This window comes from Ailuropoda melanoleuca, chromosome 4 (genome assembly GCF_002007445.2).
Source record: "Ailuropoda melanoleuca isolate Jingjing chromosome 4, ASM200744v2, whole genome shotgun sequence".
NCBI classification, from domain to species: domain Eukaryota; kingdom Metazoa; phylum Chordata; class Mammalia; order Carnivora; family Ursidae; genus Ailuropoda; species Ailuropoda melanoleuca.
Genome location: NC_048221.1, coordinates 14248518 through 14259968, shown reverse-complemented (window position 1 = coordinate 14259968; position 11451 = coordinate 14248518). Strand labels below are relative to the sequence as shown.

The 11451-nt window shown below is 54.1% G+C and overlaps 2 protein-coding genes across 2 annotated transcripts; one reads left to right on the top strand and one right to left on the bottom strand.

Moving 5' to 3' along the window:
- Positions 1–89: 89 nt before the first annotated feature.
- NDUFA13 (NADH:ubiquinone oxidoreductase subunit A13) lies at positions 90–9490 on the bottom strand. Its single transcript, XM_011222540.3, has 5 exons — positions 9343–9490; positions 2418–2496; positions 1104–1175; positions 428–497; positions 90–284 (listed from the first exon to the last, which is right to left on the bottom strand). The coding sequence occupies exons 1-5, from the start codon at positions 9434–9436 to the stop codon at positions 165–167; spliced, it is 435 nt and encodes a 144-aa protein (XP_011220842.1). The 5' UTR covers positions 9437–9490; the 3' UTR covers positions 90–164.
- A 24-nt stretch (positions 9491–9514) lies between these two features.
- Positions 9515–11451, top strand: TSSK6 (testis specific serine kinase 6). The gene has a single exon (XM_002912748.4). It carries the CDS (start codon positions 10277–10279, stop codon positions 11096–11098), a length of 822 nt encoding a protein of 273 aa, XP_002912794.1. The 5' UTR covers positions 9515–10276; the 3' UTR covers positions 11099–11451.

Below are 11451 nucleotides of genomic sequence, written 5' to 3'. Positions count from 1 at the left end.
GTCCCCAGGTCTAGACTCTATGTCCCCAGGCCACGTGTAACCCAATGGTGCCCCACTCGCCAGTCGCTCAGTCGCGGGGACACAGGCAGGCAGGTCTCCAGAGCGTTTATTCTTTCCCAGTGGGGAGGGTGCAGGGGTCCGAGTGGTCCGAGGGGAGCAGGCCCCTACGCGTACCACACAAAGCCATAGGTGGCATTGAGAATCTCCTCATTCGTGCGCAGCCCATAGAGCTCGCCCATTATGGGAGTCACCCAGCGTGTTGTGTGGAACACAGACTCACCCACCTGTGGAGACAACAGGATATAAGTGGGGATGCAGCTACCCCATCAGGCCCACACTGCCTACTGGGACCCCACTAGGCCAGATCAAAAGCTGCTGCCTTCCCCTCCTCATGCCTGGCTCCCCGCCCTCCCCGCCCAGGACCCACCTTCCAGTCAGGCACATCCTTCATGATAATGGCCTCCTCCTCCAGGTTCTCTCGAAGCATCTGCAGGACCCTGTGGAGATGAAACAGGAGGTGGGGGACAGGCCTGAGCACCTCAATGGACCCCTGCCTAACAGACCTGCCAGACCCCTCCCTGTTCCACTCCCCATCATCTCCTGCCACTTCCAGCCCTGCACATGCTGAACCTTCTTGTCCCTTCCTCCCCCCATAAACTTTTTTTTTAAAGATTTTATTTATTTATTTATTTGACACAGAGAGAGAATGAGAGAGAGAGCATGAGAGAGGGGAGGGTCAGAGGGAGAAGCAGACTCCCCGCTGAGCAGGAAGCCCGATGCAGGACTCAGTCCTGGGACTCCAGAATCATGACCTGAGCCGAAGGCAGTCGCCCAACCAACTGAGCCACCCAGGCACCCCCACCCTACAAACTTTTTGGGTCCTCCTGCTGCAGCCTCCATGTTTCCTCCTCCAGGGAGCCTTCCCATTCTGTCCCTTAGGTCTCCACTTCAAGTCAAGTTTGGGGCCCTCTCCAAGGGTGACGGCAACCCCATGAATGCGAGGACATAGCCGTCAGTCCCCACGTGCATTCTGGCCAGGTCCTGCACTGCAGGATGGGACACTCAGGCCTGTGACCTTTCAACCCCGGTCCCAGCGGCCCCACCTCCGGTCCTTCTCTGCCTGCAACAGCGGCATCAGCGCGATGCGGGCCTCGAGGTCCTCAATCTGCAAGCGCCTGTGAAACCCCAAAACCAACAAATTAGATCAGGCTGGAGCTGGGGGTAGATGACATGGCCTCAGACCCACAGGGTGACAACGAGGGGAAGGGGGTTGGGGGAGAGGCAAGTGAGCGGGGCAGGGCTTGGGGGGGGGGGGGGGGGGAGCAAGGCGCACAGCTGGCACAGGCACTGATCCACAGGACTGCTGGCTTCACACTTTCTTTTCAGTTAAAAACTTTATTTCTTAATCCTAAAAATAGCCCTGGCCTGATGATTGTGGGGAACCGGGGACGGGGGGATGGGACCTTCATCACAGGGCTCTGGGCCTTACAAAACCATATCCTCTTCATTTCAAACCCTGGGGTGTGAGCCCAGGGCAGGCAGTTCTGTGTCTTTGAGCCACCAGCCCCATCTACGCTGGGGGAGTGCCCCCAGTGATGTGGCCCAGCAAGTGGCCCCTGGCTGTCCCCTCATCACTAGGAATCTCACAGCCACACAGGGAAGGGTCTGGATGAGCTTCAGCCTCCCTCCCTCCCCTCCCTCCAGACCCACAGTAGCAGCCCCCCTCCAAGCCGCTGCCTCCACCACAGCTACACTGTTGTCACTACTGCGTCCGTGCCTCTGCCGGTCGTCCTGGGAAGGCGAACCTCGTCTGAGTGCCCGCAACGTCGAGCACCTGACACGTGCTGGCCTTCTCCAGCACTACCGTCTGGGATTCCCAGACTTGTGGGGGGCAAATGAGCTCAAAGGAGGAGCTAAGGACACATAACACAGGGTGGGGCAGGGCAGGCGGGCTGAGCCAGTAAGGGGTCAATGAGAAGGGGTCACCAGTCAGGGCATCGGGCCAGCTTAGAGGCAGCCAGAGTCTGAATGGAGGCCACCGTCCACCTCGGTGCCTCAGGCCCCACGTGGCTGGCACGACCATTGTCTTGCATGGCCTGTTTCTAAGCCTTTATTGTCCTCACTGCCTGGTTACCACTGACAAAGACGCACTAAGAAAGCATGCCCTGGGCCTACCCCTCCACCTCCACCTCCACTTGATAGGCTGTCCTAACCCAGACCCTTGGGTCCCTAGCAGCGGGGGCCAAGGGACACCCGCTGAAGAGCTCCTCGCTTATGAGTCGAAAGTTTCTCGAGTGGATAGTTCAGAAATGGACTCAGTCCAGGTCCATAATTCTTGGGTCTTGAGGGGCTGACAAAGGAACCCAGTGGACACCAGATGCACTCCCACCCTCAGCAGCCTGGGGCCTGGGGCCTACCTGCGCTCACGGTTCCACTTCATCATGCTCCAATACCCGAAGAGCAACGTCCCAATGCCCACAGCGAACATGCTGTAGCCTGTGGGGAGAGGGGCCACCAGCTTAGCGCCTGCCCTTGGGACAGGCCACCCCTTGTAGTTTCTTTATTTTTCTGTCCCTGTAGAATGTCTATCGGCCCCTTCCCTTGGACCCCCTCCTCCAAAACTGCAGACCACTCTTTCTTCCATTCACCTGCCCTGCAGGCAGGGACACCAGGCTGCCTCAGCTTTTCTCTGACAAGGGAGGCAGCTGCAGCTGCCACACCTCTGCCCCCCATGCCACAGTTTCTAGAAAATACACTCTGGGCAGGGACTGCAGGAGAGCCCAAGGGTCTTGCTGTTTATGGTTGGGTGGCCCTGGCCCCACAATCTTCTAGAAGATTGTTTGCTTCCCAGGTAGCAGGTGCTTCGATGGGGAAGGATGGTATCTACAGCTGGGTCGAGCTCCATGGTGGTTCCTGGCTGCCTGGGCCACTTCTCTGAGTGCTGCCCACAGGGGGCTGGATGGGGCTGCCAGAGGCAGGCAGTGCCCTGCAGGGCCCACCCAGCCACCTCTGGGCTCCCTGGGGTGCTGCCTCCTGGCCCAGCAGGTCAAGCCCCCTGCCTGGGCACCAGGGGACAGAGGCTGCCATGAATATTTACTGACGCCAGCAGGCACCTGAGCTGTAATTCTGACTGACAGGCTGTGGGCCTGCTGCGGTCTTCAGGGAGGCCCGAGCTGCCTGCCGCCTGGCTGGGGCTGGCTCACTGCACACCCTCTCATCTTTTGAGCTGTGGTCTCTTCCCTGAACGGGTCTTGTGATTGCCGGGAAAAACGGACAAGCTCAGCCAGGTCGAGCTCCAGTTAACCCGGTAAATGACCAGCAAACGGTGGGTGATGCCACTCCCTAGGACCTGTGGGGGGGCAAAGGGGCTCTAGGAGTCCTGGCCCTGCTCGCTGCCTGCAGGGGGCCTCTGCTGTCCCTGTCCTCATCTCTCTTCTTCAACTCAGTTCGGCACACAGTTTTCCTGGCACCTCTGCTGGACCCAGAGATGCATGAGAAACTGGTTAGATTTTTTAGCCCCTCAGTTAAGCCCGTTAAAAACATTAGCTCAGGAGCGCCTGGGTGGCTCAGTCAGTGAAGCACCTGACTTCAGCTCAGGTCATGATCCCAGGGTCCTGGGATGGAGCCCGGCATCAGGCTCCCTGCTCAGAGGGGAGTCTGCTTCTCCCTCTCACTCTGTGCTCGTGCTCTCTCTCTCTCAAATAAATAAATAAATCTTTAAAAAGCAAAACAGGGGCACCTGGGTGGCTCAGCCATTAAGCGTCTGCCTTCGGCTCAGGTCATGATCGCAGGGTCCTGGGATTGAGCCCCGCGCAGGGCTCCCTGCTCGGCGGGAAGGCTGCTTCTCCCTCTCACACTCCCCTTGCTTGTGTTCCCTCTCTCACTGTCTCTCTGTGTCAAATAAATAAAATCTTTAAAAAAATAAAATAAAATAGGGGCGCCTGGGTGGCACGGCGGTTGGGCATCTGCCTTCGGCTCAGGGCGTGATCCTGGCGTTATGGGATCGAGCCCCATATCAGGCTCCTCCGGTATGAGCCTGCTTCTTCCTCTCCCACTCCCCCTGCTTGTGTTCCCTCTCTCGCTGGCTGTCTCTATCTCTGTCTCTGTCGCATAAATAAATAAAATCTTTAAAAAATATAAAAATAAAAAAAATAAAAAATAAAAAGCAAAACAAAACAAACATTAGCTCAGAGTAAGACACTTCCACGTTACAGGGGGCAGGACAGCAAGGGCGCCCTGGTTCCTGAGCACAGAAGGAGAATCTCTCCCAAGAGGCCCGAATGCCCAGGACCAGCTTCCAGTGCAACTGGGGCTCTTACACATAGCTGACCACCTGTGCTGGACAGGAACATCTTAGAAGAGCTGTCTCTTTCTTTTCAATAGTTAGAGAGAAGCCCAGGGGCCTCCTCTTTCGATCCAGCCCCAGGGCATGGGCCTGGGCTATCCTCATGGAGACCCCTTGTTTCACACCAGGCACCCATGTGTAGGCCCATGTGTAAAATAAATTCCAAGACTAAGGTGGCCTTTACAAATGTGCAGCTCTTTATCGCTGACAGTGGCGAGGCTGAGACCCCAGACCCTCAGCGTGGGTCTGTGCCTCAGGACCTGCCCGTCTTGTGGGGGAGGCTGATGAGGGGCATGCCCGGAAGTGGGTGTAGGACACGAGTAAGGAAGACCCGAATAACTGGAAACACAACCTGTGCTCAATACCAGCACTTCAGTGTTCAGATGACAGCACTCCCCAAACTAAGGTACCAGTTCAACGGAGTCCCATCAGAATCCCAATCTTCCCCCTTTACCAGCCCTACAGAAACTGAGGAGCAGACTGTGAAATTCATATGGAAATTCAAGGGCCCAGATCCACCAAAACAATTCTGAAAAACAACGAAGTTGGAGGACTCGCACTTCACAATTTCAAACTTCACACACAGCTGTGTGTACACGACGGTGCAGCATGGCATCAGGACAGACATGGACATCGACGGAACAGAGCTGAGAGTCCAAAAATAAACCCTCACATTTACGGTCAATTGATTTTGGACAAGGGTGCCAAGACAATTCAATGGGAAAAGAACAGTCTTTCAGCAAATTGGATAAGTGGAGAGCCACATGCAAAAGAATAAAGTGTGCTTTTTCCTTCCCCCATACACAAAAAATTAACTGAAAATGAATCAAAGACCTCAATTTGAGAGCTTAAACTATAAAACTCTTTGAAAACAGATGAGTCAGTCTGTGTGACCTTGGATGGGGCAATGGCTTCTGAGCTAGGACACCAGAAGCACAAGTGACAAAAGAAAAAAAAGGGCTGGGGCGCCTGGGTGGCACAGCGGTTAAGCGTCTGCCTTCGGCTCAGGGCGTGATCTCGGCGTTATGAGATCGAGCCCCACATCAGGCTCTTGGACTATGAGCCTGCTTCTTCCTCTCCCACTCCCCCTGCTTGTGTTCCCTCTCTCGCTGGCTGTCTCTATCTCTGTCGAATAAATAAATAAATCTTTAAAAAAAAAAAAAAAGAAAAAGAAAAAAAAGGGACGTAACTGGGCTTCGCCAAAATGAAAAACCTTTGTGCTACAAATGATGCCATCAACAAGCTGAAAAGACAACCCCCAGAATGGAAGAAAGTCTCTGAAAATCGCGTATCTGATAAGGGAATGGTAACCCAAATGTAGAAAGAACTCTGTAAATTCAGTAATGAAAAGATGAGGGGCGCCTGGGTGGCACGGCAGTTAAGCGTCTGCCTTCGGCTCAGGGCGTGATCCCGGCGTTATGGGATCGAGCCCCATATCAGGCTCCTCTGCTATGAGCCTGCTTCTTCCTCTCCCACTCCCCCTGCTTGTGTTTCCTCTCTCGCTGGCTGTCTCTATCTCTGTCGCATAAATAAATAAAATCTTAAAAAAAAAAAGAAAGAAAAAAAAAGAAAAGATGAACAACCTGGGGCGCCTGGGTGGCTCAGCCAGTTGGGCATCCTGCTCTTGCTTTCAGCTGAGGTCATGGTCTCAGGGTTGTGGGGTCAAGCCCTGCATTGGGCTCCGTGCTGGGTGCAAAGCCTGCTTAAGATTCTCCCCCTACCTGCCCCGTGCTTGCACACTCTCTCACTCAAAAAAATTTTAAAAATTAAAAAAAAAAAAAGATAACCCAATTAAAAAATGCATAAAGGATAAACACGTGAAAAGATGCTCCACATCATTAGTCACCAGGGAGATGCAAATCAAAACTATGATGAGATGTCATCTCGCTGGGATGGCTGGGATTTAAAAAAAAAAAAAAGAAAAAAGGAAAATAATTAGTGTTGTCCAGATGTGGAGAAACTGGAAATCCCATAAACTAACTGCGGGTAGAAATATAAAACAGTACAGCCAATTTGGAAAACAGTCTGGCAGTTCCTCAAAATGTTAAATGTGGAGTTACCATATGACCTAGCTATGCCACTCCTAGGTGAAATTTCCCCGCAAGAAAAATGAAACATATATCCACATAGAAGTTTGCACAGGAATGTTGGTCAAAGCAGCCAAAAGGTGGAAACGACTCAAACGTCCATCAAGTGGTAAACAGATACACAAACTGTGGTCCATTCATACAAGAATATTATTCAACCAAAAAAAAAAAAAAATGAAGCTCTGACACATGCTACACCACGCACATTAAAAATAAAACCATCTTGCTGAGTGAAAGCAGCCAGACACCAGAGGCCACACAGAATAGGAGCTGACATTTCATTACATGAAATGTCCAGAACTGGCAAATCCATAGAGACACAAAGTAGACTGGGGGTTGCCAGGGGCTGAGAGAGGGAGGATGGGGAGTGACTGCTCATAAGGTTGAGGTTTCGTTTTGGAGTGATGGAAGTGTTATAAATTTATCTATTTATCTATTTAGATTTATTTATTTATTTGAGAGACAGTGCACGTGCACACACACACACAGGGGGAGAGGCAGGGGCAGAGGGAGACAGAAACCCAACCCGACTCCCCGCTGATGGCGGAGCCGCACATGCGGCTTGATCCCATGACTCTGAGATCACGACCTGAGCTGAAACCAAGAGTCAGACACCTAACCGACTGTGCCACCCAGGTGCCCCAGGAGTGTTATAAATTTAGACCTGGTGATGGTTATGCAACTGTGAATAGACTAAAAATCTGTGATCTGTACACATGAAATAGGTAAATTGTATGGTACGGTCTGTGAATTTAAAAAAAATGTTAAAAGACACAAAGGAAAAAAAAGAAAAGAGTCACCCACTGGGCACAAGAGGGAGTGGAGAGAAGAGAACAGAGTGGAAAAGATGGGGGCAGCAGTCACTTCGGGAACAGTCTGGATTAAAGGTGGTCTGAGCCAGATTTGCAGGTTCGAGGACGCTAGTGGTAAGTGATCTAGGCAGAGAGGAGGGGGGTGGATGCCAGACTTGCCTGCCTTACAGGAGCAGAGCATGGTAGGACTAATGGGGAGACAGCCACTGAGGACTATGGCTCAAACGCAAGGCTGGAGGAGGGCACAGGACATATAAGGGTGGGGTGCAGGATGGAGAGTGGGGGCCATTGCACTTGCTGTTCCCTCCACCCAGGGGACTTTCAGAAAGGTCCTTCCAGCCCACCCTGGCTAGAGCAGGCCCTGGTTAGCTGGAGCCTTGCCAAAATGGGAAATTCCGGTGTGGTATGTTCTTCTCCTCTGCTAGGCTGTGAGCTCTTCCAGACAGGGCTCAGTGCCACATGCACACTCAACAAGCAACTACTGAATGCAGGGCCGTAACAAAGACCATGATACCAGAAGGGGTCTCTTCCTCACCCCACTGCAGCCAGGAACGACTGGGGCGGAACGACTGGGGCGGATTTGTATAAGCTACAATGCAAGTTGGTGTGTAGGGGCAACTACGAGGCCCAACCCTAGCTAATGGTATAGAAGGCACATGGAAAGCACTAACATGTCACGAACTGGACGAGGACCAGGATTAAGGGCACATCTGTGACTTAAAAATAAAAAACAGACATGCTGACTAGGGGGAGCCCAGGGAGGCCCAAGAGCTGGGACCCTTTTGCAGCCTGGTCTGGGTACAGGTCACAGAGGTGCTCATGTATAAACAGACCTCATGCCACACACCTGAGGGGTACACTGGCCTGGGTGTTAAGTCATACATTGAGAAAAGAAACTGAAGAGATTCAGATCACATTATTTTCGTTCAGTCTGTTCTGGGATGAGTCAAGTGCCAAGGTGGTGCCAAATCCAGCCTGTAACCTGTTTCTATAATGGCCCTCGGGCTAAGAACACTTTTAGGTTTGTGAACAGTCGTACAGAGGAGCGCCTGGGTGGCTCAGCTGGTTAAGCATCCTTCAGCTCAGGTTGTGATCTTGGGAGTCTTGGGACTGAGCCCCACTACAGTCTCCCCACTCCATGGGGAGTCTGGTTGTCCCTCTCTCTCTACCCCTCCCCCTGCTCGTGCTGTCTCCCGCTCTCTCTCCCTCTAAAAAATAAAATCTTTAAAAAGAAAAAAAAAAGCAGCAGCATCAGTGGACAGAGACCATTTGGTCACCAAAACATTAAATATTTATCTGGCCCTTTATAGAAAAAGCTTGCCAACCGCTGTTCTGGGAAACAAAAAAGCCAAGAAGTGGCTGGGGGGAACTTGAGTTTTCACCTGATACTTTCCCACTGTCTGAATTCTTTTTTACCATGCCCGTGTATGTATTATTTAATTGAGGCACATGAGGGTAACATTAAATGTAAAGTTCGACAAGTTACGGGAAATTTATTTATCCTTGTTTAAAATTTTGTATTTGTCTGTTAACCCTAGGTGCAAAGTATGTGCCCCTTCTACTTTTTTTTTCTTTTACATTTTCCTGTGTTGAGCTCAATAACAAAACTTTAAAGGTTACTTAAAACGTTTGAAAAATTTAAGAATACATATTCCTGGGACATCCGCACGTAGCGACTACCAGAGAGGAATCTTCTAAATTCCCTCAATGTTCCAGTTTCAGCACGAGTTTTACACTGGGTGGCCCTGGGGACACGTAGTAGCCTCTCTCGGGCCTTAGTTTCCCCACTTGTGAAACGGAAGTGTGGCCAAGGGCTCGGGGCACGGGCTACATTGATCTATCTAACCAACTGTAGAATGGAAAGAATTAACGGGACCGACCTCCCGGACTCTTCTGTGAAAAAAGCAAAGCTAAGTAAGCGTTCGACAAACTCCAGCAGTTATCCTCCTTACTACCGAAACTATGGGGGAATCCCTGGGCTCCGCCTCCCATCACACCGTAGCGGAAAGTGAGGCCCGCGAAACTCCCTGGCGCCCCCCCCCCCGTCGCAGCGCCCCGAAGCCCCAACCCTGACACCCCGGCGTAGTGCGACACTGACCCGACAGTCCCCGACGCGGAAGGTTCCGCTTGTAGTCGATGGGGCCATAGCCCCCCGGCGGGGGCATGTCCTGTTTCACCTTCGATGCTGCCATGCTCGCAAGACCCGAGTTTCCGGCCGCGGGCGGAAGTTACGTCCGGCGGCCGCCGCCATGATGAGTGTGGCGGAACGTACCGCGCATGTCTTGGGCGGGACTAGGGCACCTAGTGCGCTAGAGTAGCGATCCCACCGAGAGGGAGAGCTTGGGCAAAAGGTCGAGGGATTGACTGGCCGGCCAGGCTGCAGCCAGGGACTCCCTATTTCTTCTCTTAGGCGGCGCTTGGCTCAGCCGGTGTAGACGCCTGTAACCCGTCCGGTTGCCCAGGCCCTTGCCCTAAATGACCTCCCGTACAAATTCCTTCTGGTGCGCTGCTGAGGCCATTCAGAGACCCCAAGCTTCTGAGGAAGCCGGGTCACCGAGTTACTGAGTTAAGACCCCCTCTCTCGTTTTCTCCCCTTGGCAGGACTGTACCGGCGTCCCAAGATTCCACATGGCCAGGGCTAGGTACACGAAGCTGGGGGGCGACTGCTGCTCTGATTCCACTCACGAGGAGCCGCCCCAATGCCAGGCGCGGATTCTGCTCCCGAGTGGTGGTCGGGACCCCTTGCTAGTAGCCTCTCATGGGAACTGGGCCATTCAGAGCGATTATGAGTCACAAAGCCTGATGGCCTTGGGGGGGCCCCACCCCGAGGCGGGGTGACGCCCGTGGTCACTTCACAAGGCAGAAATTGTTACCTGGGCAATAAAAGGCACCGCTGCGGCAGGAACCCGGGAGTGGGCACATGGGGGTGCGGGTGTGCAGGTGCCAAGCGCCATGGGTTAGGCCCGAGATTGGAGTCCGGCCGCCCCCCGACAGCAGCCGCCTCCTGCTCCCCGCGCGCCCCAGGCGCCACCATGTCGGGCGACAAACTTCTGAGCGAACTCGGCTATAAGCTGGGACGCACAATAGGCGAGGGCAGTTACTCCAAGGTGAAGGTGGCCACGTCCAAGAAGTACAAGGGCACAGTGGCCATCAAGGTGGTGGACCGGCGGCGCGCCCCGCCAGACTTCGTCAACAAGTTTCTGCCGCGCGAGCTGTCGATCCTTCGGGGCGTGCGACACCCGCACATCGTGCACGTCTTCGAGTTCATCGAGGTGTGCAATGGGAAGCTCTATATCGTGATGGAGGCGGCTGCCACCGACCTGCTGCAGGCAGTGCAGCGCAATGGGCGCATCCCCGGGGGTCAGGCGCGCGACCTCTTCGCGCAGATCGCTGGGGCTGTGCGTTACCTGCATGACCACCACTTGGTGCACCGTGACCTCAAGTGTGAAAACGTGTTGCTGAGCCCCGACGAGCGCCGAGTAAAGCTCACCGACTTTGGCTTTGGTCGCCAGGCACACGGCTATCCTGACCTGAGCACCACCTACTGCGGCTCGGCCGCCTACGCGTCGCCTGAGGTACTCTTGGGTATCCCATACGACCCCAAGAAGTACGACGTGTGGAGCCTGGGCGTCGTGCTCTACGTCATGGTCACCGGGTGCATGCCCTTCGACGACTCGGACATCGCTGGTCTGCCCAGGCGACAGAAGCGCGGCGTCCTCTACCCTGATGGCCTCGAGCTGTCTGAGCGCTGCAAGGCCCTGATCGCAGAACTGCTGCAGTTCAGCCCGTCCGCCAGGCCCTCAGCGGGCCAGGTAGCGCGCAACGGCTGGTTGCGTGCTGGGGACTCCAGCTAGAAGCCGGGGTTCCCGCCATTCCCGCTGCCCCGAGCACTGCGCAAGCGCAGTGCACGCGCGCAAGGCGCGCTTCCGTACTCCCGCGAAGCCGACACGCGCTACTGCGCATGCGCATTCCCCCCTTTTCCTGTCTCTGGACGGCTGGGGCCGTAGTTGCCCCTGTTTAGAATCTAGCTCCTCTCCCCAGGATCCCGAGAGCAGGAGGGCGCAAGCGCTTCCTCTGTTCCCCAATAGAAGGCCTCAGGAGGGGAAGGGACGAGAAGAAATGGAAGCATTGCGCCAGCGCAGAATGAGCGATGGCTGCCGGCAGGCGGTGGCTACCTGGAGGAGCTGCAAGAGAGTGAACGCGTGTG

What these genes read in the sequence shown, in the direction of transcription:
- NDUFA13 (XM_011222540.3), bottom strand. Translation starts at nt 9,436, where the DNA reads ATGGCAGCATCGAAGGTGAAACAGGACATGCCCCCGCCGGGGGGCTAT. An exon ending in CAGGCAGAGAAGGACCGGAG is followed by an intron (nt 498 to 1,103) that starts GTGGGGCCGCTG and finishes TCATCTCCACAG; the next exon opens with GGTCCTGCAGATGCTTCGAG. An exon ending in AGGATGTGCCTGACTGGAAG is followed by an intron (nt 285 to 427) that starts GTGGGTCCTGGG and finishes TTGTCTCCACAG; the next exon opens with GTGGGTGAGTCTGTGTTCCA.
- TSSK6 (XM_002912748.4), top strand. Translation starts at nt 10,277, where the DNA reads ATGTCGGGCGACAAACTTCTGAGCGAACTCGGCTATAAGCTGGGACGC.